This window comes from Manacus vitellinus, unplaced genomic scaffold (genome assembly GCF_001715985.3).
Source record: "Manacus vitellinus isolate BGI_N305 unplaced genomic scaffold, ASM171598v3 scaffold_47_pilon, whole genome shotgun sequence".
NCBI lineage: Eukaryota > Metazoa > Chordata > Aves > Passeriformes > Pipridae > Manacus > Manacus vitellinus.
This window is the reverse complement of record NW_021940585.1, coordinates 3,880,070-3,907,330: the sequence shown is the minus strand read 5'-3', so window position 1 is coordinate 3,907,330 and position 27,261 is coordinate 3,880,070. Positions and strand designations below refer to the sequence as shown.

Genomic DNA, 27,261 nt, shown 5'->3' with positions numbered 1-27,261 from the left:
GCGGATGGTGCGAACCTGTGCGGGGAGGACGGTGCGGGAGCGCGCCCTGCGCTGCGACTGTGAGTGCTGGAGCCTTGCTTGAGCCCTGCCCGCGCCCTTGCCTGTCCCCTGCCTTCACCCTGCCTGTCGCCTGGCTGTCCCGCACCCCTGCCTTGCCCGCATTCTCCGCCCGGTCTTGCCGGTCCCGCATCCCTTCGCTCTTGCCCCCCCAGCGCTCCTGCCCGGACTCTGCCCCCCGGACTTTCTCGTTCCCCTTCTCCCAGCTCTGCATCCCCCAGACTCCCGCTCCGGGTCCCTCTGCCTTCCCCGGGTGGGTCCGGTCTCCGGGAGGGACCGAGTGGGGGTCTCCGGGTGCGGGCGGTGGGCGCGGAGCTGCCGGGCGGGTTTGGGAAGTGAAGCTTTTCCAGGAAAGAGGAGATGGTCAGCTCATGGGCGGGTTTGGCGTCGCGGCGAACAGGGAGGGTTGGCGTTTGTAAAAGCTTTATGGTGAGGGGTAAAGTCCTCTGGAATTCCTGAATTTACCTGAGGCTTTGCCCAAACTCCAGCGGAAAGAGAGTTCCTGCCAGTGGGGTGCCTGTCTCGTGTGAGATACGTGCTGTGCTGGTGCTCGTGTTAGACAGGAGAGATTCATCTTTCCATCGTGTGGGAAGGGACACAGAGGGCCCGAACGAGGTGACTCAGCCGGGGCCGTGTCCCGTGTCCCATGTCCCGGGGTGCTGCTCTGTTTCCCTGGAAAGGTGTGACCCGTGTTAGTTGTTGCAAGGGGGGGAAACCGAGGAGGTTTGAGCAGACCCGTGCCAGGGATAACTCGGTAGCGTGTGCTGTGCTCTCTGCTGGCCCTGGGACTGCTCCTCTCCAGCTCGGTCCCTCCGTCTGGGGGAAACTTCTCTTTCAGGACAGAGCTGAAGTGCTGCACTTGGCCTTGAGGGACTTGAAAATTTGCTGGTCGGGGTCAGCTGAGCCTCTTGATTTTTTGGCAGAAGTTGTTAGTGCTGATGCCATTCACACAAAACCACCTGTAGGTGGGTGAGGATACCCCGAAGTGTCGGCGTGGAGGGCAAGTAGCTGGTGCTGGCGGTAATTTGGGAACGATCCGTGTCCCACCGGGAGCTCAGGGCTGGCTGGAGGAGGCGTCGTTGCTCATTTTTGGGTTCGTTTGGGGTGGGGTGGGGGTTATGCCGGGCACGTGCTGCAGCGCCAGCCTCACCGGGGCAATTAGCGCCTCGCTCAGCCAGTTCTGGTCCTTACGCTTGGCTTTCCTTAGATTACGAATCAATTAAATGTTTCTGCTGGTGATTTGCATGGCGCGGGGCGAGCGGGGCTCTCTCAGATGCCTCCTGGTGCCGTTCGGAGTGAAGGGCAATTGGGAGCGACAGTCGCACCATATGGCCCTGCTGCATCGCATTAAGGGTTTAGCCCTGACTGCTGTTAATTAAATGTAACCCAGCCGTCCCCACAACGTGACACGGGGACACGCCGGGGCCGGGGAACTCGCTGTGTGGGGCGTTGTTTGAATGAGGACGATGTAAATCTGTTTTCTGGGGTGCACCTTTGCTTTCCGCCTGCTGTTCCTGATTAACTCCCTCAAAACCTGGTAAGGGCCGGATTATCCCCCTGGGGGGGCGGCAGCTCAGCAGTGTCTGGTGCACTGGAGCAAACGTGTGAATGGCTGTGCTTAAAGAAATGGCGCGTTTAATAAAAATAACGCTTATTGGAAGGCAAACAAACTTTGTCGGGGCTTTTGTCTTTCCTGGAGACCTGCCCCAGGGGTGCAGGATGAGGTACTGCTTTGAAACCCTGACCTAAAGTACAAATTCACAGAATTTCGTGGTGTTGTGAAACACTGTAAATAGTCGTTTTGAGGGACTTCTCCTCTGGCAGGATGTTTTCCATAGTTATATTGAAACAGATCTTAAATAGTTCTATTTCCCTTTTCATTTCAGAGAATTATTCAGACTGTGGGAGTAGTTCTGCCTCAAAAAAAACTCCCTAAACAACCAGGATGGGGGAGAGGGACACTCATAACATCATCTGCATTCCCTGTCATCCCAATAGTGATTCCCATTAAAAATGCCTGAGAGCTGCAAACAGGGTGTGCTCTCCTCCCCTGGTGAATATTTCCTTTTCTTCTGCTGCAGAGTTGCTGCTTGTTTGCTTTTGACTTGCAGCCTGAGGATACTCGGGGTTTTGTTTGTACAGTTCTGGCCTATTTTTATTTCTGTCAGGTCTGGTTGTATTTAGTAAAACAGGAAAGCGGTGTTTATTTATTTATTGTCTTTTATTATTATTTATTGTTCAGGTTGGAGAATAAGAGGCTCAGGGGGGACCTTCTTGCTCTCTACAACTCCCTGTCAGGAGGGTGATGCAGATATCTGAGATATGGGAGCCTTTTCCCTGCTTTTAGTGGGAGTGTTTAAGTCTGTCCCACGTGTGACAGACATCCAGCATGCTGCTCCCACTGGCATCAACCTGAAGGGATGGGGAACTGGGAGCTCAGGAGTGACTGCCCCGAGCCATCCTGCTGGCATTCCTTAAAAATCCTTGTTTCCAGTCTTGGAGGGAATGCACTCGGGCAGGAGGAGTAGCTGTGCCATTTCATGCTGTGCCTTGAGTATCTCCTACCTGATGTCTGTGGCTTTGTGCTGCTGGCACCTTTCAAAGCCTGAGTCAGTATTAAAGTAAATAATCTCAGTGTGGCAGTGTAAATGTGTCTGTCCCACTGCCAGCTTTTCCTGGCAGAGGAGCAGCTGGGAGAAGGGGGCTGGATGGGCAGGTTGCAGAGGTGCATCTTTGCCAGGGGGGTTTTTGGTGTGTTCTGGTGGGGCGGGTGCAGTTGGATGTCGTGGTGACTAAGGCAGCTTCAAAGCCCTCAGTGTGTTTTATTGGGCTTTGGGACAGCAGAGAAACCAGGCTGGGCTTGGCACTGGAGCAGCTTCCTGATGGGAAGGGTGGACACTGGTGGGCAGTGATGGGTCAGGTTTGGGAGGTGGCTCTCAGTGTCTCTGATGATCAGGGTGTTACCAAAATAGGGCGTTATGGGCTGAAGTGCTTCTTTGCAAGAAATCCACTGCAGGTCTCGGTGCTTCCCTGTGGGAAGGCTGCCTGTGAGGCACTGCCTCGAGGGAAACCTTGGAGCACGTCCAGCACCTGATGTTCCCAGTGGCAAGTGCAGTTGCACCTGAAGCAGCTTTTGATCTGTAGGTCTTGCGACACGATCTGGTTCAGTGAAGCACCTCAGCGTCCAGCTGGGTTTATGCCTCTGGTCTGATGCCACCTTTATCTCCCAGAGCAGCTCCTCCTTCTGTGTTTAGGCTCTGGGCTGAATCAGTCCCTATTTCCTTAAGAAGGGAGTTGGTAAAACTCCATTTCTCCTTCTAATTTGTAGAGCAAACTGCAGTTCCAATGTTATTTGTTCCCAAGTATGTTTGCTTAAGATAACAAATTCTTTAAGGAGCCCAGCCTGGCTGGGACGAGGTTCTGCTCACACCACTGGAGCTCTGCAGGACACGGTGGTTTTTCATGTCTCTTCTTCCATCACATCCTCCCACACTCAGTCGTGTCTCTGGTCTTGCCACTGTAAATAATAATTGCTAACAGCACAGGACCCACAGTACTTTGCATTTCTGTTCCATTTAGCTGATCCAGACAGATTCCTGAGGCTTGTCCTGCTGCCAAGTGACTGGGGCAGGTGGGGATGGCGTTTGCCAGGTTGGGTGAGGGTGGGGTGGGGTGCTGGGGTGGCTCCCCCAGGCAGGGCGTTCGCTTCCCTGGGAGGAGATGGAGGTGTGGGATGGGATGGTGACCTGCCCAGAGCTGTGTGGCAGGATCCTGGGGCAGCTCAGGTCTTTTAGGGTCATGTTCCATGCTGCAATCCAGTCCAGTGCCTCAGGAAGGATTTATGGACGGACACACCGGCCGAGGCTCCAGCTCTTGCCTTGCAGGTTAGTTTTTGGGCTGTCTCTTTTCTCCCTCTGCTTCATCCCTGGCCCAATGTGTGTAGCTGAGTCTCCACGTGGGAAGGAGGGATCTGTGTAGCTGCAGAGGTGCTGTCTGGGTGAATAAGGAAGCCCCCTGTGATAACTCATTGCTTGTGCTGCTTGGTGTGATTTCTAGGATTAGTTAAATCCCATCTTTGTGAGTCCCTGTGCAAAAGCCAGAGTGTGTTGTGCAGGAAGCTGGAAACTGAACACTGGAAACTGGTCTGCTCGTGAGAGGAGTCCTGAGCAGAGAGGGGACAGTCGTGGTGTAGTGGGTACAAAGTAGCAGATTTCAAGTGTGTTGTTAAACTGATGTTCATGTCCCACCCCATGGTTTGACACATGATATTGTTGTAACTGATACATCACAGAAGGGTTTGGGTTGGAAAGGACCTTAAAGACCACCCAGTTCCACCCCCTGCCACGGGTAGGGACACCTTCCACTAGCCCAGGTTGCTCCAAGCCCTGTCCAACCTGGCCTTGGACACTGCCAGGGATGGGGCAGCCACAGCTTCTCTGGGCAACCTGTGCCAGGGCCTGCCCACCCTCCCAGGGAACAATTTCTTCCTAACATCTAATCTAAATCTCCCCTCTTTTAGTTTAAAACCACTCCCCTTGTCCTAGCACTGTCTGTCTGTGTAAAAGGTCACACTCCCTCCTTTTTATAACTCTGTGACTTCTCTCGTTGCTCTGAAAGGCTCTAGAAACCCTTGCTGTGCGCAGAATTTAAATCTGTTTAAAACTCTTATAAATACAGTTTCAGTCCTATAAATGTAGTTCATCTCAGTGTATTTCTTTAATTTAATCTCTGTTTAAACACTGGGGACTTTTTTTCCACCCCCTAAACTTTAAAAGACTGCAGGGAAAAGCAGCAAAGCAAAGGGAGGATGCCGGGAAGAGACCTCCCAGCACACGGCCGGGTCCTGTGCTTTCTCTCTCTAATCTCTCCCGTTGGGTTGTTTTATCTTATCAAGCAAAAAGCCCCAGAAATAGAAAGTTTTCCATGGCTTACGGGACGGGCCCAGAGATGCACAAGCTCTGAGCTGCGGCGCTGCCTCATTGCTCAGAAAAATAAATAAATAACCCCGTCGAGTGGCAGCAGGTTGGGAATGGGCAATGTCAGGGTTTTATCTCCGTGGGAGAAAAGGCCCCTCGTGGAAGCAGCACGCTCTGTGTGTGCCTGGAGAGCTCTGGATCTCCTCTCCCAAGGATGACAGACGGCAAAGCAGGAGCAGCCACTTGCTTTGGGCTCCTAACAAAGAGAATTCGCAAAATCTTCCGGCATTTCCCCAAGTCCAAGCCTTGGTCCGAGGGGCTGCGGCCGCCCAGGAGGCAGAGCAGGGAGGTCTTGCTGCTCAGAGGTAGGTGGTGGTGTGAGTTTGGGGGGGATTTGGCCGTGTGCAGGTTTTCTGCTGCTCTTTGGGGTGCTCTTAGGGTTTCCTGTGGCGCTGCAGAGCCGCAGGGATCCTGCCTGGCAGGCAGCGGGGCTGGCACAGGGCTGGCATGATCTCCTGCCACCACATCTGTGACACCAGGAGGCTTCAACCTCTGCTCTGGCTCCTTTTTCAGCCCTGCTCTGGCAGGAGCACAGAGTGCTGCTCCACTGTAAAGGAAAATTTGCCTTTTAGTAAAAAAAGGCTCCAGAGCATCCGCCAGCAGCTGCATTTGTGCTCCAGATGCTGCAGCAGTGCAGGGACATCACAGAAGGGTGCCTGTCACCCAGGGGGCCTTGGCTGCTCTGGGCAAACAGAAGAAACACCCCCTTGGGGCTTTGCCTGTGTTTGCCAACAAATGAACCCAAACCATCTGGTTGAGACCTAAACCCGACGAGACAAAGGGGGCTGCAGAGACGGGGCTGGGTCGGCGCTGGGGGGGTGTTGGGATGTGTCTTGCAGGAGAACTGAGCCCCTGCCCTGCATTACTCTGGGAGTGCTGATGGTTGTGGTGGTGCCACAGGTCCTGCCCTGTCCCCTCAGAGCAGGAGGAGCCGCCTGACCCCACTGTCTGGTGTCACAGGGCCACATCCTGCTGCCATCACTGAGGTCACCCCGCTGACGTGGGGTGTGGGCAGAGGCACCCAGCAAAATCCAGCCTCGGGTGCAGCCTGCACTGAAAGGTGTGTGTGATGTGTGAGAGCCCCTGAAGGATTCTGGAGTGTTCTGCCACATTTTCCCCTTCCAGCAGAACCTCCCTTCTCCTTTTGTTGGGGAATTGAAAGGTGCCCCAGGGGGGTCTGTGGTATCCTGGAGGTGGGGGTGGGAGGATGGGGCTGGCCAGGATGACAGGAGAAATTGTTCCCTGTGAGGGTGGGGAGACCCTGGCACAGGTTGCCCAGAAAATCTGTGGCTGCCCCATCCCTGGAAGTGTCCAAGGCCAGGTTGGACAGGGCTTGGAGCAACCTGGGCTAGTGGAAAGTGTCTCTGCCCATGGCAGGGGGTGGAACTGGGTGGTCTTTAAGGTCCCTTCCAACCCAAACCATTCTATGACTGCAGCCCTGTGTTTAGGCATTTGAGATGAGCATCTGTATTGGACTGGTTTACTCTATCCAGCTTAATCCCCCTGAGAGACTTTAATCTTTGGAGAAAGGGAAATTCCCTTCAACCACCCAAGTTTTTCACAGTATCAGAATCAGACTAATTTTTTTTTTTTAAAGAAACTACATTTCCAAGCGTTCCTTTGTTTGACTGGAATGGAAATTATCTCAGTGTAAGTGGAGGCATCCTGCTCTTCTTGGCTAACCTGTCACGTGGCTGCTTCCTAAAGCTGTGCAGGGTTTCTAAAATTAGTGTTCCCTGCCGGATACAGGATGATTAGGTCTGTTAATAGGTGATGGTGACTAAGGAGGTGTCACACTTTAATCCCCTAAAGAAATGCCTGGCCACAATGGGCCTGATCCAGAGGTGTGCCTGGGAACTGGCATTTCTGTGGTCCAGGAGGTTACTAGTGTGTCACACCTCTGGTTGCCTTTACCCCAGGTGCTGGGAGGGCTCTTCCCACTCCAGGAGGTCTGAAAGAGCCAGGAGGCAGCTGCCCAAATGTGAAAATCTGGGGCCACACAGGCAGAAGGGACGTTCTGGTGGCAGATGCTCAGGTGAACCCGCAGCTGGAGCGTTCTCCAATTGGCACCTCCAGCAAAGACTTGGCAAATGTCCCCTATTAAAAGGCTGTTCCAGTTGCTCAAAAGGTCATGCATTAAATTACTGTGTAACTGCAGCTTATTTCTAATTAAAAAAAAAAAAAAAAGGGCAAGATTCCCTGCTTTTCCCCCAGGCTGACTTGAGACAACTGATTTGGAATAGGAGAATGATAGACAGCTCACGCCACATGAATGTTAAATGATAAATGATTTCCCTCTTTCCCCTGGAGATTGATGCTTCCCCCCTCAGGCACCAGCTCCCAGCAGTGCTTCAGCTCCTCTCATTCATTCTGGGGCGTTGGAGTATTCACCAGAGCTGAGCAGAAATCACTGTTTCCACAGCAAACATGAGATATTCCTTCGCCTTCCTGCCAGCCCCAGATATTCAAAACCATTGACCCAAATGCTAAAGAAAAAGGGAAAAAAGGGGGGAAAAAAAAAAGAAAAGTGAAAAGAAGGGTATTTAAAATGGGTTGGTGGTTCAGAGTGGGGTCACAGGGCAGGTGCAGGGACAGGCACTCCACTCAGTGGGGTGAACCCTCTTGCCTTGGTTTGGGGATTTTTTTCTTAATTTTTTTTTCAGGTTGGTGACCTCTCTGGAATTTTGGATAACGTAAAAGTAAATTTAATGCTGTTTGAACGGCAGTTAAAAATTAAAAGGCTCAGCTGGGCCATTAAAGTGGAAGGAGGTTGTTTGCTGCAGTCAGGTGGGTTTGGAGGAGTTGGGGCTTCGAGGGAAAGGGCTGTGGGAGTGATGGCCATGAGTGTGGGATAACTGGTGGAGGGAGGAAGCTCTCTGTGCCAAAGGCTGCCCCTCTGGAGCCGTGGGCAAGCAGGACCCTGTCCCCTAAGGGGTTAAACCTGGGCTCAGCAGTGTCTGTGCCATTCCTTCCTTGAACTGGTTAATGTCTGACATTGGGTCAGCAGCCAAAAAACCACTGTGCAAATGCATTACTGCACCTGGGACAGGAGGTCATGGCCCCTGCTCCGGCTGGGATGTGTCCCTGCCCTCTCCAGGGGAGGATTTGTGGCAGCCTGGAGGTGGATCTGTGCCTTAATCACTGTAACTGGCCCTTGCAGTGTTCGTATTTAGGAACTGGCACAGGTTGCCCAGAGAAGCTGTGGCTGCCCCATCCCTGGAAGTGTCCAAGGTCAGGTTGGAAGGGGCTCGGAGCAACCTGGGCTAGTGGAAGGTGTCCCTGCCCGTGGCAGGGAGTTCAACAACATGTTCTTTAAGGTCCCTTCCAACCCAACCATGCTATGATTCTGTGATATTTAGTGACCTTAAATACTTTGACTTCTGTCTAATACAAAGACGTCTCTTCCCTCCTGGTGGTGAAAGGTGAAGGATCCAGTGCAGTGGTCAAGCTTTTGGTCCAGATGTTTTGCAGGTGACTCCTCCCAGGAGCAGAGCTGGGGAGTGGGTACCCCGTGGTTTGGTGGGGTTGGGGTGTTTTCCATGCTTTGTGTGTCAGTGTGCCAGGTCTGGGGAAAGGCAATGGGACACGAGGCAGGAATGTGGCTTGTGCTGCTGTGGAAACACAGGCTGGGGAGAGGGCAGGGGAGCAGAGTTTGCTCTGGATGAGGTGTTTTGGTGCCTTTCCCCCCTGAGCGGGGACCCTGAACGGGCTGTGCTGGTGCCCACCAGCATCTGTCTGCCCTCCAGCTGGAATCCAGTCCCTTCCTGGGGTTCCCCCACCACCCCTCAACCGCAGCCTGCAGGTCTGGGCGCCTCACCTTCTCCTTCTCTCCCTGCAGACTGCAGATACACGTGTCACCAGGAGTGCCGCAGCCTCATCCAGCTGGATTGCCGCCGGCCGGGGCCGTGCCAGGGCCAGCTGTCCCCAGAGAGCACCCTGCTGCCCCCCTGCAGCCAGGTACCACGGGGAGGGGCTCGGGGAGGGGGGGCACAGCCTCGTGGGGACCGATGGCATCTCCTCCAGAGACCTGGTGTCTTGCATCCAAAGGGTTTTCCAGGAGGGAGGGCTTGTCAGAGCTCAGCCCCAGGCGGTGTCACTGATGGACTCTAAACCCCATGCCCAGGTGTCCTGCCTGGGTGGGTGTGTGATCTGGTGGATTGGAGGTTGGCCTTGTGGGCATCTCCCTCCCTGTAGAGGTGAGTGTGTGCAACTTTGTTGTGTTTAAAATGCTCCCATTCAGGAGTGGACGTGAGAGGAGCTGTGCCATGCAGGAATGCTGGTCCACGTTCTGCAGCTTGGCCATGTCCCAGTGCTCTGAGGGGTCATCAGCCCCCTCATCACATGGTTCATGTCCCTGTGCCTGCCGGGGATCACCAACACTGGCATTAAATTGTCATTAAATTGAGCAAAGCGCTTGTAAATCAGCAGCAAAGGTGCATTTTTCCTGCGTCGCCGCAGAGCACAGGTGCAGATTTCACCAGGAGTCCTGGCTAATGGCCTTGTTTTAAGAGTTTCAGTAGCCCCAGGGGATTGAGACCCTTCAATCTGCGTTAGGCATGTGCAGTAATCCCGGGGTTACTCCGGAAGGTTTAGCTGTTGGCTTAATCCCCCCAGGGTCCCGCGGTGTCTGTGCCGCAGTGTCCTGCGAGCCAGCGTGGGTGGGACAGGCTGCAGGGTGCAGGGACTCCTGTCACACCACGTGGGATGTAAGAGACTTAATGCTGGAAGCTTAAGGCACCGCTTAGAAACCTGCCTGGAGTGGATTTGACTTGAAAATGGAACCTTTTCAGTCTCTGTGTGTTCTTTTCTAACAGTTCTTTTGAACAGCTCCCCGCGGAAGCGGTGGAGTTGCCATCCCTGGAAGTGTTCAAAAACTGAGTAGATGTGGCACTTCATTCTATGGTTTAGTGGGCATGAGGGTACTTGGCTGAAGGTTGGACTGGATGATCTTGGAAGTCTTTTGCAACCTTAATGGTTCTGTGATTCTGTGTTTTCACCTTCATTATAAGGCTGTGTTTATATCCCTCTTTGTGGAGGACTGTGCTTGTGCAGAACTGGAGATGGAAACATGCACTTTTCCAAAGGCAACACAGGGTTTCTGTTGAGTTTGTGGGGTTTGGTTGTCATCCATCCTTTGCTGTGCAAGGTCTGCTGAGCTTGGTCTGGCTGATGCGTGGCTGGGCAGGTGCTGCTCAGAATAAACTGTTCAGGAGGGATCTGAAGTGAGATGGGATTTATCTTCTAAGTTACGTGTTACAAAGGGGCTCAGAGTGGGTTCCCCACTGAGCCTTGAGGTGTTTGTATAAGGATGTGAAGCCAGATTTGTGGTGGATGTTGTTGGGCTTCCCCCAGCAGCATGAGAAAAGCCTGGCTCTCAGGAAAATGAGGAAGGCTCGTTTCATCTCGGGGGCGATAACACCAGCCGGGGTTATTGATGGGCCTAATAACAAACACAGAGCCCGTGCTCAGTGGCAATCCATCACTCTGACACGGCTCTGCTGGGATCCCAGGGAAGGGAGGGGGGAATTTTGTGCCCAGGAAACAAAAGTGTCTCTCCAGTTCCAGCAGCAAACAGAAATCCATAAACCCAACCCCAAGGTCCTGGCCGGGGATTGTACCTCGAAACCTTTCGTGCTGCAAAGTGCTGGATGGAGCCTTGTTGCCTGTGCTGGGGGAAGCTGGAGGTGTGGGGGCTGGTTTGAGGGTTAATGAGGGTTAAATCACCGCAATAAGGCTCTGTTCTCTTTTATGGATACTGGATAATCAGGGGAAAATCATGTTTACTTGATCTGAGCCCGTAGAGCTGAGCACACAGCCACATTCCTGGAGTGTTTCTGTTGGCCAGGCAGGTTTTGCTGCTGGAAAGGAGGAGGATGGAGGGAAAGCACTGACAGTGTTCCAGTAGGAGACTAACAGGATGCCTGAATATGCTGGCAGGAGGGGAAGGGGATTGCACTCTGGAAAGACAGGAAAAATTAATAGCTGGCAGAGTTGGAAGTCATTAAATAGTATTATCAAAATTAAGCAAGCTGGAAGCATCGGAGAAATAACTACTTTATTATCACATATTTAATGCTGTTACCTTGTAATACCAGGCATTAATAATTTGGGCTTTGATCCAGTAAAGTACTTAAGAGTGTGTTACATTTGGGTCCCAGATCAGCCTGCCCAGCTGAAATCCAGATTCAGCTGGTGTTGGCAGCACCAGGAGTTTGGTCCCTGGTCATGTACTTCCCACCTGAGAACTGGTGCAGGTCACCAGTGGGTGGGTTTTGGGGGGGGCTGATGTGCAGGTAACCATTAAGTAGAGCTTCTGCTGGACCAACAGGCCAAAATTACTTGGGTTTATTTGGCTTGGTTGTTTTGGTTTGTTTTGTTTTTTTTTATGGAGCTGATCTCCCTCATAGGTGCACTGCAATGGAAAAGTGAGGGTTTCTTGGAGAATCCCATGGAGCAATGCAGAGGGAGAGCACCCAGCTTCACATGGGGCTGCCCCCTGGCTCCCCTGTGACACTCCTGGGGCTGAGACTTCATAGGAGACACCAGTGCTGATCATCAGCCCAACACTCACTTTCTGCTAGTGTTGCACATGCTCAATTTAAGCCTCTTTCTCCTCTAAATATATCCCCGTGGAGCAGGGGGGGTTGTGCTGCTGCAGGAGGACTCTGCTGCTGAAAGCATGGCTTATTTATTCCACACTGTTACCAGTTGCTTTGTAAATAAGCCACTTGGATTCTTGCCTCCCTCTTTTTGAGATGCAGATGTTGCCTCCTCCCTCCAGTCTTTTGCCATGTACATCTCAGTTTGTATTCCTGGGATGCTGCTGGCAGAGGGGCATGGAGCTTATCAAAGGCTTGGAGTGATTTAAGTCCTTCAACCAACAGATACAGATTTGGAGCACCATCTGCAGCCTATCAAGAGGGGAGGAGGTTTTTGTGCTGGGTGGTGGCTGTGAAGGCCTTGGATGGAGCCCTTTTGGACCAATTGGAGGAGCAAGTTTAGCTCAGGTACCGGGAAGGAATTCTTCCCAGTGAAGGTGGTGAAGCAATGACACGGATTGCCAGGAAAAGTTGTGGATTCCTTATCCCTGGAAGTGTTCAAGGCCAGGGCTCAGAGCAGCCTGGGCTAGTGGGAGGTGTCCCTGCCCATGGCAGGGGGTGGAATGAGATGAACTTTAAGGTCCCTTCCAAAGCAAACCCTTCTGTGCTCTCAGGCCTCGTTCCCTCCTCTGTTTCTGAAGTGTGGTGAAGAATTCTCAGCACGTACATTAATACTGCATTGCCTAAGCAGGGTCTTTCATAACACAGCATGTCAGGCTTTTCTTCAGTCCCCTCTACTTGCTCACAAACATGTGTTTTCAGGTGGCTGTGGATGTGCTGGGATGTGCTCCCCGTGGATGCACAGCCCCTCATGGGATCCCCCACCGAGGGAGGAGGAAAAGCCTGTGGGGAGCAGAGCTCTTCCCCTGCCTGGCTCCAGAAATACCTGTGATCTTCACCAAGCAGGAAGGTCACAGCTGCTTTAAAAGCTGCTGGGTAAATCACAGGGTATTGATGGGATGGTTGGCAGCTCTGGAGGGGATGGAGCAGGCAGTGCTGGGGTGGGTCAGTGCTGAGCTGGGTCCCTGCAGGGCTGGGGGGGCAGAGGGGACCAGGGATGATGCTGTTGTTCTGAGCCTCTTTCCAAGGCCAGCACAGCATTTTCATGAGCCTGGAGCTTCTTGCAAACAGGACCCAGGAGCTAAAAGGCTTTTTCCTGGGCTGCAGTTGAAGCTGCCTTATCTGGGTGCCAGTGCTGCTGAAACTGCTCCTGCTGCTCTAAAATTATCTGCAGAGCAGAGGGGCACCCAGTGCCTCCTGCAGTGTGATGGCCAGGGGTCTCTGGGACCCCGAGGAGGGTCTCAGGCTGCACCTTCACCAGCCCCCCCCTGCTTTCCCTACCACCTTTTGGTCCAGCCTAGCCTTGATTCCCAAAACCAGGCGATGCCCCGGCAGCTGACAGGGACGGGGCAGCATCCAGCCCTCCCCGGCGATGTGTTTGGGGTCACCAAGGTGGTGCCGGGGGTCCCCGGAGAGGGGGGGCCGGGCATTGCCCAGCACCTCGGCTGCGAGCGGGGGGGTGAGAAATTCTGCAAGAGGAAGTGGCCGGGGCCGCGCCGAGCGAGGCGAGGGCAGGAAGGGGAGGCGAAGGCGAGGGCGATGCTGCGCGGGCACCCCCGGGACCGGCCGGGCTGGGCTCCGGCAGCGGGAGCGAACCTGCGGCTCTGCCCCTTCCACGCTGCGCAGGGAGGCGGGTGGAGGAGGAGAGGGAAGGGAGGGAAGGGAAGGGTTACCGGCACGCTGCCTGTTAAAGAGGAGTAGCCTGGGGCTCCGGAGGATAAGCAGAAGGAGCTGCTGCCCGCAGATGAGCGCCGGCGAGCCGATGTGAGCGCGGGCTCGCACGGGGGATGGTGGCCCCCCCCAGAGCCCCCGGCGGACGCCCGCGCCCTCAGCCTTCGTCTCTGCTGGGCTTCGATGACCCTCGGCAGCAGCATGAGCAGCGGGTACTGCAGTTTGGATGAAGACCTCGAGGATTGCTTTTTCACGGCAAAAACCTCTTTTTTCCGCAGCGCGCAGAGCAAGGTCCCTGCCAAGGTAACGGCTCCGAACTAGTGAGGAGGGATGTGCTGGGAAAGAGGGGGGCACCGGAGGAGGGGGATGTCGGGTGTTCCCGCACGTTTGGCTGCGGGTGCTGCCAAAATGAGCTCGTGCAGGAGTCAGGGCAGAGCTGCCGGAGGGCTCTTCCCTCTCCTGTGCAGGGGGGTCTGCGCTGCTGCAGGTTTTCCTCAGCCATCTCAACCTTTACACGCCGGGTTTCCCCCTTCCCCGGGGGGGATTCACGCTGGAGGAGCCGACTCTAAACGCGATTTTTTATTTTTTTTTTCGGCGTTAGGTGAAATCCTGTAGCAACCCTGCCAGCTGTCATCCACGGGTCAGGCTCCCGGCCAGGGACCTGTGGTTTGGCCTCGCAAAATCTGCAGCATTGCTGAAAAATTGCGGGTGGGGAGATGGGAAAGTTCAGGACCGAATTAATCCGTGAGCTTATTAACACAGTGATGAATGTGATCCCTTCTCTGGGCGCCTTGGGCCATGTGCACCGGCCTTGGAGAAGGAAGAGAGGGTTTGGCTGGGCAGTGTTTCACCCCAGGGTGAGATTTCTGCCTCAGTAACATTGACAGGGCTGCTTCGTGGGTTTTAAGCATTTATTTAAATAAAATTAAAAATCCCTGTCGTAAACTTTGGGGCCCCAACCGGAGCTGAGCACAAAAGGAGAAGGTGCTGCTGCGGAAGTGGGGGTTTCACAGCACAATGAGAGCCCTGCAGCACCCACAGGTCAAATCTGGCCCAGGGAACAGCTTTTTTCACTTAAAACTCCCCTGTAAACCATTAGCACTGGCACACTCCTGTTCAGGCTCTGCTGCATTTGCACCTGAGGCTGCAGAGCAGCAATCCTGAGGAGGTGCTTTGGGGTTCATCCTCCTGCAGCCCAAGAGCTCTCCCCTGCTCTCCCTGGGAAGGTGGGGCTGCTCTGGGGGAGAGCTTCAGTCTGCTGGGAATTTTAATTTCTCTGAGGAAACACTCCCTTGGGTTTAAGGTGGGATATTCCCTGCTGGCCAGCAGCTCCCTTTCACTATGATTAACCGACACTTGCTGTTGGTTTTTAAATGTCATTTGATGATTCATTTGTGTAGGAGACGTAAGAGATCGGGGTGTTGGTGCTGCTCTGTTTGAGCCAGAGCACTGCAGATCCTTGGGTACCTTTTGGAAACCAGCCTGGTGCTGTTGGTGCTCAGGAGCTCTCCCTCACAGAGGGATTTGGAGCTGCTGCAGCCCCTTTTTTCCCAGCTCCTTGCCTGGATGTGACCAGCGTGGGTGGCAGAGCTGCTGGGGAAGATGGAGCCTTTCAGGGGTTTGGTGTTATGGGGAGGAAATGGTTCCTGTGAGTGGAAAGGACAAAAAAAACCCCCACACAAAATGTGCTGCTTAAAACCAACTGCTGTTGTGTAATGTGTGGGGATGGGTCCTGGTGTCTCAGGCTGGATGGAGGTGGAAACCACTGTCAGGCCTCGGGGGAGGAAGGTTTTGGGGGGTTCGTGGCATCCTTGGGGGGCAGTGGTGGGGCAGGTCATGCAGGAGGAGGAGGAGGTGGTGGTGGACGTCTCATATTGCTCACTCCCTGTCTCCCCTTTTCACCTTGGCACCTTAATTAAGTGATATTATTGAATGTGGAACCTTCCCACCAATACAAGAGCTGCTTGTGGCAACGGCTTTGTTTTTCCCCAAGTATGGTCCCTGCTCCTGGCCACGACCAGAGAACATCAGCCTAGACCCAAAAGTGAGTTAACCTGAGGGGTGTGTTTGGGAATGGTGATGTTTGTCCATCTTTTGATGCCCAGGAATGATTCCTGAATCCAGGATGCACAGTGTGGCACCCATCAACCCGTGGGCATGCCCTGCACTGGGCAGGAGGAAGCTAAATATGGATAACTTAGGGATACAGGTCTTGAAAGATATAGGAAACATGTCTGTGGAGGAAATGTGGGGGGTAGGAGGAGACATACAGGTCTCCAGTCACTTAAAACAGTGGAGTGGAATTTGTTCTCTATGATTACAGAAATGATTTTTCTGATTGAAATAACTGTATTAACCTGAAGAGCCTCTTTCCAGGATTGCTGTAATCCCTTTTTATTTTCAGAACCATCACTGCAATCACTCTTCATTAGCAAAGAACCGTTTTAGATCTCACGTGTGACCCCCTCCCTGGAGATCCATTACTTGGCATTTTCAGGCCTCTCCAGCTGAATGGCTTCAGTGGCTTCTGCCTGAAGCCTGATTGCTTAAAACTCTGCAAAATTGCTCTTGGAGTCCTGCATCAGTGGCTGCTGGGAGAGCTGGCTCAGACAGGGAGAGAGAGGGGCAAGTGTCTGTCCAGGAATAGAAAACACAGGAGGGACAGAAGCTGAGCAGGGGCTGGATGAGATGGTTTGTAGGGGTGCAAAGGGGGCATTGCAGATGAACCAGAGCCCAGGGACTAGTTCAGGGTCCTCCCTTTGTCCCCTTGTCTCTGTCCTGCAGAGCACAGAGTGATTCCCAGGGGGGAGGCAGGTACAGTCTTCCTGCAGGGGTGGCCCTGGGGCACCTCTTGGGGGAGGGAGGGGGGGAAGAAGCTTTTCTGACCCTGCAAGGCTGTGACCAGTTCCCAGTGTCTGCTCCTGAGGATCAGCAGATCCCTCTGATCCACCATCCGGGCTGGGGTCTCTGTGCACACAGACACTGGTGTGGTTGTGCACCCTTGGGGTCCTGTCCAGCCCAGACCCCCCTGAGATGCAACTCCTCGTGAGGACCTTCTCAGCTCTCACTGCTGAGCAGAGATGTGGCAGGAAAAACGGTTTCTAAGTGAAATCTCCATGGCAATCAAAACACTGAGCCCATCTTCACTTGCTCTAACCTCTCTGAAATGCAGCAACCATCCCTCTCCCCTCCTCTAGAAATGCACAGCTCTCTTATCTTCTGCCTTTTCCTCTGAACCCCAAAGCAAACCACAGCCTCTCATCTGAATTTCTCAAAGGGAGTGAATTGTTGGGGGTATTTAGGGTTTTTTGGGGGTGATTTTTGGTCTAAATCTGTTGTGTGATTCTCTCCCCTGCCTGTCTGTACTGGAGCAGTGGATCCTTTCCCAGCATAGTGCTGTGAACCGTGGGAGTGGGTGGTGAAGGGGAAGTGTTGGGTGTCGAGCAGTGATGGAGAGCTCTGTGAGAGCAGAGATGTCCCAGCTCTGGTGACTGCCCTGGCCCCCATGTCCCCCAGCTGCCACCACTCCCTGCTGCAGCTGGATTTACAGTTCTGAGCTGCTGCTTCTCCTGGATTTACAGTTCTGAGCTGCTGCTTCTCCTGTTTCTGGCTCAGATTTGAAGCATTCACTTCTATTTCCAGTCCTTTGTGCTGTGGTGTGATAGTGGGCACAGGAGGTGAGCTGGTGATGCTTCTCTGAACTGTGGCCCAGACGTGCTGTCCAGGCTTTGCTTTCTCATATTTTAGGACACATCTTTCCATAATAAGCAGGAGAACTGAGGGTTGATGCCCTGAGTTGTATAATCCCTTCAGAAGAGATCTTTGAAATACTCTTGCAGTCTGAACATGGAAGCCAAAGGGAGAGCTTGGGCTGTGTTTTTGGGAGTGCAAGTTGTCCCAGTATGGCTGATGTAAATGGTGATGGAGCTGTGTCTGAGCACCCCAGGGAGGACTTGGCCACTCCTGCCTCGAGATAAGACAGTTGATGCCAAGAATGTGGTGATGTTGGGGCAGATCCATCTCCACTGTTCTGCTCTTCAAATTCATTAACTAAATAGCTGGTGAGAAGAATTGACTGGGAGTGAGGGGGCAGGGATGGTGTCCCTGAGGCTGGTTTGGGGCTGCAGGGAAGTGGCCCTTGCTCCAAGGAGTGTCCCAGGGAAGGGCACAATCAGACTTTCTACCTACTGTGCCTTTCCATGTCTGGTTTGGTGGTGAAGCTTATGGCAAAGAGCAACTGCTGGTCTTCCACTTCTTGGGCTGTGCATCCAAATTGTAACCACAGCTCCTTTGTGCCAGCTGGGGCTGTGGTGGAGCCATGGGAGAGGGCACCATCCACCCACACTGCTGAAGTGGCACCAGAAAGCTCCTGGGTCCCACCTAGAGCTGTTATTCCCAAGATGATGCAGAGCTGCTGCCTTTGTTTGCTTCAAAAAGGTTTTTAAGTTGGGGGTCGACTTTGGGCAGGTGAGAGGCTGTAGGGAGGATGCCCTTTGGCTGGATGGGGAGGGTGTTTCTCCTCTCCAACCGATAAATGGAAATATCTGTCGTGGAGGCTTCGTTGTTGCCTCTCTTGGCTCAGAATTCTTTTGAGAGCGTGTCACCACAGTCACCAGGGCCTGTGGGTTTTCCATAATAGCCTGTCACAAGCTCACGGCTCATTAGCTGAGTGGTGGGTTGCAAAGAGGGGGTTGGTGTGGGGAACTCGTGGGGACAGTGGCTGCCCGAGCCCCGGGCCATGGGCTTTGTGCACCAGGAGCTGGGCAGCCTTTATCCCACTGAGCTTTAGCCCAAGTGCCAGATGAGGCTCGAGTCATTTCTTACAGCTGGTATTTCTTACAACAGAGGGATAATGTAGGGTATGGAAAGGACCTTCTGTGCAGGGGGAGGACATGTGCAGGGCCCTGTGCAGTCTGTGGGTGCCTGTGTCGCTGCAGCTCTGTGAGTTATTTTATGGCAGTGTCACACAGGCTGGCAAACCCCTCACCTGCTGAGTTTAAACACTGCCAGCGAGCTGACAGCCTGTTTAACCTCTGGCATCCACAGCCCTGCCATGTTCTGCATCAGGGTTTTCAGTGGAGCAGGTGTGGAATCACCCTGGCAGCTCCAGCCTCGCCGTCGCTCTCCTGCTGGTCACACAGGAGGGTGGCACGATGGAACGTGCTGGTTGTGCAGGCTGGCACACGGGTGTCCTCTTGTGAGGCCATGAGGTGATCCCCAAGGATGGCTGGGGTTGCTCTTGCCTGTTTTCCACCCAGGAAAGCTGCAGTGCCTGCCCAGGCTCAGGTGCAGGCAGAGGTGCCAGAGCTGTTGTTTTGTTCACAGCTCGTTTCCTCCCGTCCCGGTGCAACAGGAAATGTGGCAAGGGTTTATGGTTAAAAGCTTCTGTTTTTTCTTCCTTTAGCCAGAATTGCAGATTCTGCACCAGAAGCTTTGCACAACCGGAGGTCGGGGTGGATTTGTGAAGAGCAAAGAAGTGGCTGATCTGATCACACGGGAGGAAGGAGCAGCACTTCTCCTCTCAGGCCCCTTCCCAGGGCTCCCCCACCGTGGGGCTGGTGCTGCTGGGCTGCTTTGGGTCTCACTCACAGGCGGGTTTTGGTCTGTAGGACAGAAAAGCAGAGTCTCCAGCCGTGGGGAGTGCAGGCTTGGGATGGATGGGTGGTCCCTGCTGGGGCTCACGGCATAGCCAGGCCTGAGCATCACTGAAGGGTTGAGCCCTTGGAGCCCCAGTGCCCTTTATAGTCCCACAGAGCTCCCTAAATAGCTGCTGGAGCTGGGATGGCCCCACTGTGGATCCTGTGGGACAGCTTTTCCCCCATGACCTCATTGCTTGGCCGTGGATGGAGCGTGTGCCCCAACTTTCACCCGGACACCCCCTGTGCCTGTGCCGGGGTGGCTGCAAGGAAGGAGATTGTTAAAACTTCCTTTCCCTTCAGCAGGAGGGTGCAGGAGGAAGGTGAGCTGGCAGGGGGCTGAGCAAGCCATGAGAGCAGCAGGTCTGTGTGATCTGCCCTGCCGGGGGGGGGCAGGACACCCGAGGCTGGGCAGTGGTTTGTTGAAGCAGTCGTGTGGTGACGTGGGTGTGAGACCTGTGACGTGCCCCGAGCCAGGCTTCCTCCTGCTGTTCTTGGAACCCACAGCCACAGCACCTGCCTTGTGCCTACTGTGAGTCCCTGGGGCCCAGCACTGCTCCAGGCTCACGTGTTCCCGGGTGCTCCGTGTATCCTCCATGGAAACCGGGCGGCATCGGAGCACGAGCTGCTCCCAGGGCTCTTAATTGCTGGCACACGCCGTGTCCCTCAGCTGGAAACATCCCAGGAGGGGAAGAGGCAGCGACAGGGACAGGCTGAGCTGCTGTGTTTGCTTTTTCCACGTGTGTCTGGGTGGATGGATGGATGGGTGGATGGATGGTTGTGTTTGTGCCACGTGTGGTGAACGTGCACAGCCTCAGCTCTGCTGTGCAGCTACAACCCTCTGTGCATGTCCTGGGGGTCCCCTGGGCTCTCTCCCTGTGTAATTGAGATGGGGGTCAGTCCCGGGGAGGCTGTACCTGTCTCAGTGCTGTGAAATGGGTGACATGAGGAAGTGCAGGGTTTCTGACAGCTCCTCCTCTGTTAACTTAAAGGGAAGGGGGTTTTTTTTGTTTGTTTGCTTTTCTCTTTATTTTTTTTCCCTTTTCCCCAGTGCTGCTTTTGAAAATCTCAACCCTTGGCATTGTTTTTTTAAAGGCTCCCCTGCCAGCCCAGCACCTGTGTGCAGCCACATAGGAGTTGCTGCAGTTGATGTATCACAAATTGTGTGTTTGACAAATTGTGGAGTGGAAATTGCCATAATGATCAGTGGATGTTTATGTGAGATTCTTAAATACCCCAGGAATACTTGTCATTTATTTTCATAGAAGCACAGACTGATCTGGGTGGGAAGGGACTTTAAAGATCATCCTGATCCACCCCCTGCCATGGGCAGGGACACCTTCCACTAGCCCAGGTTGCTCCAAGCCCTGTCCAACCTCGCCTTGGATGCTTCTAGGGATGGAGAAGCCACAGCTTCCCTGGGCAACCTGTGCCAGGGCCTCCCCACCCTCACAGGGAAAAATTCCTTCCCAATATCCCATCTAAATCTCCCCTTTTCTAGTTCAAAGCCACCACCCCTTGTCCTGTCACTCCATGCCTGTGTCCCAAGTCCCTCTCCAGCTCTCTTGGAGCCCCAAGGAAGGCACTGGATGAGGAGACTGCAGCACACTGTCAGTGTTCTCCCTGGGGTTGCTGCTCCAGGTCGGTGTTTCCAGAGATCTTGTGCTGTTTGTTCGTCTCGAGCGGAAATTGTGAAATTTGTGACCTGTCACTCGGGGTTTGCTTGAATGAATTTGGGGCTCTCGAGTCCCAGGACTGCAGCTGCCTCTCCAGATTGCAACCAGGCTCTCTCAGTTTGTCCTGTGCTTGATTCTCCTCCTAAAAGAAATATCATGGGTAGCCTTGGGCAATATTGGCTTATTTACAGCTTGCTGCGTCCTTGTCTTGTGTGCTCTGGAGCTGCCTGGGAAGAGACAAGCTTTGTTCCCAAAGCTGCCTTTTTTCCCCCTTTCTTTTCATTGTCAAAGGTTGCAGTTTTTATTCTGAGCCTTCCTGGCCTTGATGGCACATCCCTTCACGCTTTCTGCTCTCTGCTAATGCCAACTTCTGAGCAAGCCCACAGAAAATCTGGGAGCGCCGAGCACAGTTCCAGGCAGCGCTGGCAAAATGCATTCACAGCCTGTCTCCAGGGAAGGTGGTGAGTTCTGGGAAGGCAGCAGAGCTCTGTACTGGGAGATCCAGCCCACTGAGCATTGCCCAAGACACACACAGGGCTTGTTTGCAGCAGATTTAGCAGATAAAGCAGGCGGGGCTTGAGAGGAGACCTGTTCTCCTGGCTGGAGGGAAACCAGGGGAGGTTTAGAGTGGATATTAGGAAAAAAATCCTTCATTGAAAGGGTGGTCAGGCATTGGAACAGGCTGCCCAGGGAGGTGGTGGAATCACCATCCCTGGAGGTGCTCAGGAGGCCTGTGGATGTGGTTTAGTGGTGAGCACGGCAGCGCTGTGCCAACAGCTGGACTCGCTCTTAGAGGTCTTTTCAAACCTTGACGATTCTGTGATTATTCATCAGTGACATTTCCATGGGTGGCCTTCAGGTGAAGCCCACCTACGTGCCAGACCTGCTGGTTTTGCCTCCCAGGAGGAAATTCCCCCAAACCCAGGCGAGCAGCGGCCGCCGTCACCCTCCCTGTGAACCCACGTGTGGGCAGACGGTCTCTGACACGGGCTGGGGATGCTTTGACTGGCTTTGCAGTGACTGATTTATTAGTCATGCAGCAGTCTTGCTGCCTGTGTGGTATTATTGCTCTGAGCTATAATTTCCACAGCTTTGGACAAGAGCAGTGAGAGATTTAACTTCAGGTTCTGCCTGGGTGAACCCGCCGGGAGCTGCTTGATGAGCACCCTGGGTTTTGGGGAGGCAGAGCCATGAATATTGGAAATGGGACGTGATTTTTTTTCCAAACTGCATCACAAGAAGTAACTGAGTGCTCACAGGTGCAGGTGGCTTTGCTTTGAAAGTGAGTTTTATAGGCTGGATTTTTTTTGTCCTGGTTTGTACTGGGGTGTTTTACTGCTTTGTGTCACTAACTGGTGGGTTTTGTGTTGCCCTCCACTGCCTGTTCCTGGTGTCCAGGGGTGGTTTGGGGGCAGGGCTGTGGCACCCTGCACATTTGGCCTCCTGGCTGCAGGGACCATCCCCACCTGTGAGCTCAGGATCTGCGCAGGGTCTGCTCCTGCTTTCCCAAGGAAGAGCAGAGCTGAGCAGAGGGAGTGTCACCCAACACAAAAAGCAGCTCAAGCCCTTCTCTTCTGATTGCAGAATGTGACACAAACAGTAGAAGAAGAAAAGCCCGAGCCTCCGACCATCCAGGAGATCAAACAGAGGATTGAGAAGTACAATGCCAAGGTCACAAACTGCCTGTTGATGAAGCTGGTACGTACTGGGCTGGTTTTGTCTCATCCACAGGGGCTGGTGCTGTGAGCTGAGCCAGCCTGGGGGAAGGTGTCACTGGGGCAACAGGGCTCTCGTGGCTGTTCAGCTGTTTTTCATCCTGCTTGGCTTCCCCTAGTGACCAGCACTGCAGATAACCCTTCCCTGCCTCCATCCCTTCAGGCTGGCACAGTAATCTCTGGCCAGCCTGTGCTGGCAATGACTTGCCACAAATAGATGAGCCCACGTTGTTCTGGCGGGGATGAGTCAGGCTGGAACTCTGCAGTTCAGAAACATAAGGAGTATTTAAAAGTACAAAAATCTTTCTAGAAAGAGATGCTTCTCCCCTCTCCACTGCCAGACTTGCTTAAGCAGAGGTCTAAGAAGCTTTGTGTTTTGAAGCTTTTATTGCAAGCTTGCTTATTGCCATCTTTAAGTAAAGCAATGTGGTGAGGAAACAAGGAAATCCCCTCTTTTGCACACTGGAGTAACACAAAGGTACAAACTTCACAGGGTCTTACAGAGAGGGGACAGAGCTTCTTAAAGAGTAAAATAATGAAATTGTAGACCTTCCAAGAATAGCAGCTACGTAACTCCCTGGTTCTTGACGACATCTGAAAATAAACCTGAAATTTATTTAAAACAGTGGCTGTTACAACAGTTTCCTCAGTGGAGGCTGCAGAGTAACTCTGCTGGAATGTCATCCCATTGATCTTGATCACCCCTTGACTTACAGGAGTCAGCTGGGACCCAAATGTTTACTCTTGAGTTGCTTTGCTTGGAGTTTAGCAAAAGCACAGTGTTGGGAGTTGATCTGGCCCTGGGACTCAGCTGCTGGTGGTGGGACCACAGCAGGAACCCAACTGGTTCCTGCCTGGCACACATGGATGGACTGTGCAGAACCAGGCTTTTCTCCTGATTTCTGCATTTTTGCAGAGCTGAGGGTGGGGTAAGGGACCTGTGAGGAGGCAGGCTGATCTCCAGTGGTGATTTCTGACATGGTGATGTTAGAACCCCCTAAACCCAGCATAAAACATGAGGGATATGGCTGGGAGATCCTGCTGAACACGAGGGCCCAGCCCTTCTCAGGGGTTTCAAATCCTCACTTAAATGCAACTACAAATTCCATGTAATGGTTTCCATAACTGAGCCGTAGCAGCGCTGGTTTGAAGTAAACCAAGATCCCACAGGGGAAGGGCTGAGTCATTGCTGAGGGGAAGGGACAGGAGAAAATCTGTGACTGACCCAAAATTACTGGTTACTTTTTACATGATTAGCAAGAACCCCCAAACCCCAGTGGCACCAAGGGGAGGGGGCACGTCCTGCAGACCAGAAAGGTCTGAGGGGCTGAGGGAGCCTGACCCACCTCTCCTGTGCTTCAGAACGAGGATGGGACGTACACAGGTTTCATCAAAGTGCACTTGAAGCTGCGCCGGCCCGTGACGGTGCCCGCCGGGATCCGGCCCCAGTCCATCTACGACGCCCTCAAGGAGGTGAACTTGGCTGACATGACGGACAAGAGAACCTCCTTCTACCTGCCCCTGGACGCCATCAAGCAGCTCCACATCAGCAGCACGACCACGGTGAGCGAGGTGATCCAGGGGCTGCTGAAGAAGTTCATGGTGGTGGATAATCCCCAGAAGTTTGCACTTTTCAAGGAGATGCGGAAGGACGGGCAAGGTGAGTTCGGGCCCTCGGACCCCGCCAGCTCTGCTGTGGCTGGTGGGTTTTGCTTCTGTTTTGTGTTGCAGAAATGCACCCAAAGTCCTGTAGGAACCAGTGGGGTGTCAGGCAGGCAAAGTCTAAATCCAGGTGAATAAATGGACAGAGCTCGGCAGGAGGGGATGCTGCTGAAGTTAACAGGGGAATTATTTTCAAAAGGAAATTGTTTTCAAAAGGAAATTGTTTTCAAAAGGAGCCAAAACCACTTTATAAAGATCATTATGGACCTGTGTTAGAGACTCAGCCCCTTCCCCCATGATCCTGAGCAGCATGACCCCCTTTTACATGCTCCAATTGACCTCCTGAGCTTTCCTGTGCCCTGGCAGCCACGACCTCACTGTGGATGTTTGCTGTGCCCTTGCAGTGCTCTTCCAGAAGCTCCCTCTCACCGAGTACCCTCTGTACCTCCGGCTGCTGGCAGGCCCTGACACAGATGTGCTGAGTTTTGTGCTGAAGGAAAACGAAACAGGGGAAGTTGAGGTATGTGGGGGCCTCTTTGCCTTGGTTTTCACATGAATATTTTGGAGCATGTGGCAAGGGCAGCACGGGTGAAGTGGTGCCACGCCAGAAAGGCTGTTTCCTTTTATTTGGGGCTGGGTTGGCCATTTGTTGCTCCTAAATGATCTGGATTTTTAAAACAATTTAAACTCGAGCTGTGAAAATGCTGAGGCCAGTTTTGATGGCCACCCCATAATCTGTTTGTGGAACCCAGCAGTGCCGCCCCTGAGTTAATCCTCACTAATTAGATTAGCTGAACACTGTCATAAATAATCCACGTATTTAAGTGGAAGCCAGGGATGCTCAGGTAATAAATTCACATCAGTTTTTGGTTGCAATCTTGCTCCTCACCACAGGGAAGGGAAATGTTGGGAGCTGCTGCATCCCGTGGGATTCTTCCTCGTGTGCTGTGGGGTGGCTGGGACTTGCTGTGCTGACAGGAGCAGGACTGGGGTTGGGAAGGATGCCATGGGAATGCTGGATTCCTGTGGCAGTGCTGAGCAGGCACACAGCAGTATTTATTAAGTGATCAGAGTCATCAGTCTGTGTCCTGCCTGTCCCTTGCTGTCAGGTGACAGCTGAGCAGCCTGTGTGTGCCAAGGGCTTTTACTGAGGCTCAAACAGTTTGGATAACTGAGAAAAAAACAAGAGAATTGGCTCCTCTGGGCAGAGTCACCACTGGGACCTCGGTCCCCTTGTACCAACAAGTGTGGGTGGATGTCACATCCAGTACTCCCACATGGATTTCAGTTCCTTAGGGAATTGTGGCATCTCCTGCAGTGGGAGCTTTAATTCACCTGAGTAAAGATGATTTTTTATTGCTTCTACAGTCTCAGGGGCTCAGGACTGGGATGGCCCTTCCTGCTGTAGCCCCTTATCCCATCTCTCACAATATGAGGTTAAACTCCCTGGAGATCAGATATGGTTAAATATCTTTTATTGTTCCACTTCACAGATTGAGGGGGGGAAAATAACCCACCAAACCCATAAGGTGAACAGGGTGTGCTCACTTTGTCTCTGCTGGTTTTGCAGTGGGATGCCTTCTCCATCCCAGAGCTTCAGAACTTCCTGATGATCCTGGACAAAGAAGAAAAGGACAAAATCCAGCAAGTGCACAGGAAGTACGAGAGGTTTAAACAGAGACTGCAACAGACCTTGAAAGAAGCCAGAGGCAAACCTGGATAACCTTCAGGAGGCACCAGGCATCGGACTAAGCTAGATACTGTTTTTGAATGAAAAGACACTTCTCAGGACACCTTAGTCACTCTCCCTCTTCATCCTTCCATTAAGGACTTGGCTCCCAGCACCCCTAAAATGATCCTATTGCATTTTCTTCTTCTGAAACCTCTTTATCCCAGGACCAGAGCCAGTCCAAGAACGGGAAGCCTGTTTTAAAACAGGTCAACAAACCAAACACAGCTGCTGGTTGGCTTTTCAGCTGCACCATCCGATGGAGAGGCTCCGTGGAAAATCCTCACTGTTAAACCCAACAGGAACATCTCCTGGCCAAGTGTTCTGAGCAGGGCAACACTTGCTGTTCGTGCTCCTCCCTCAGCTTGGCTGGTTCCTGTTCAGAGGTGCTCCAGCCCACGTGGCCCAGTTCTGGTTTTGCAAGGAGAGCACAGGAAGCAGCAGAGAAAGGGGAGGAGGTTGTTGCACCGAACCACGTGGGTGTTGCAGCTGTAACCAGTGCTGGACGGACTTGTTCAGGGCTAAGGTAGCCAGGGAAGTGCCAAGTTATGACACCAAGGCAGCTGCAACACCCAAACAGGCTGTTGATAAGTATTATTGAAACTTGGTAACGTTAATTCCAGGAAAAGTCGTTCGTTTTGGTTCTGTTTGACTTCTAATTTTGCAAAGGCGAATTAAGGCAAATACCCCTGATGCTTAGCTAAGCCAGTATTTTATGAGTTTCCTGCTCTGTAGGAATTGGCACTTATGTTTTAGGAAATTCTGTTTGAAAGGTGTAAAGATGATGGTTAGGGCATAGGCTGATGGTTCAGTATTGAATGTTTAGCAATACATCTAATACAACAGATTAACCCAGGAAAGCTCAAAACCCCTTCCCAAATCAGGCTGCTTTTGAGCTGTGAACAGGTCTGGCACCGAGGGGGAGGAGCTCCAACCAGGGCTGGGGTGTGGAGGTGGCACCAAGAGCGTGTGAGAAAGCCTTAAGACCAGGAGTAAGGGAATTATTGACCTTGGATGCTTTCTGCTCCCCCCCATCCTGTCCTTCCTCCTGCCCCCCCTCCTTGCACTGCTGTCCATGACACCCCTGTGCCACTCTGGGTCCTGTTCTCAGCTGGTGCTCACCCAGGGAGGTTCCCAGGTCCTGCTCTCTCCGTGGAGTTAGGAGAGGACAGCAGGTCTCTCTCCCTATCTCAGGGCTCCCACTGGATGCACACGCTGAGCATCCCTCAGAAAACTCCTCGAGCTGGAGCCTCAGCTCCTGCCCTCACTCTGACCAGAGTCCTGCCGGTGCTGGTGCCCAGGCTCCAGGGATTCCAGGGGGACAGGATGGGCCCCACGTTTACTCTGTGCTTCCTACCAAGCACGTTGCACACAGCCAGGGCCAGCCCTGCCTCTGTTTACACAGGACACCACGACAAGGCGTAGGGAAAAGGGGATGTTAGTGCTGCTGGAATGGGATGGAGCACGGGAAAGGGATTCC

General features: G+C 53.1%; 1 protein-coding gene across 7 annotated transcripts; it reads left to right on the top strand.

Annotated features, from left to right (window-relative positions):
- Positions 1-27,078, top strand: RASSF5 (Ras association domain family member 5). Of its 7 annotated transcripts, XM_018079820.3 has the most exons (8): positions 4,948-5,338; positions 6,953-7,068; positions 7,697-7,820; positions 8,872-8,990; positions 22,260-22,373; positions 23,753-24,050; positions 24,457-24,572; positions 25,623-27,078. In XM_018079820.3, exons 1-8 carry the CDS (start codon positions 5,188-5,190, stop codon positions 25,773-25,775), a joined length of 1,191 nt encoding a protein of 396 aa, XP_017935309.2. In that variant the 5' UTR covers positions 4,948-5,187; the 3' UTR covers positions 25,776-27,078. The 7 variants fall into 7 exon arrangements, with proteins under 7 accessions (XP_029818428.1, XP_017935306.2, XP_017935308.2 ...); XM_018079817.3 differs by lacking the exons at positions 4,948-5,338; positions 6,953-7,068 and adding an exon at positions 3,760-3,941; XM_018079818.3 differs by lacking the exon at positions 6,953-7,068.
- The last annotated feature ends 183 nt before the right edge of the window (positions 27,079-27,261 follow it).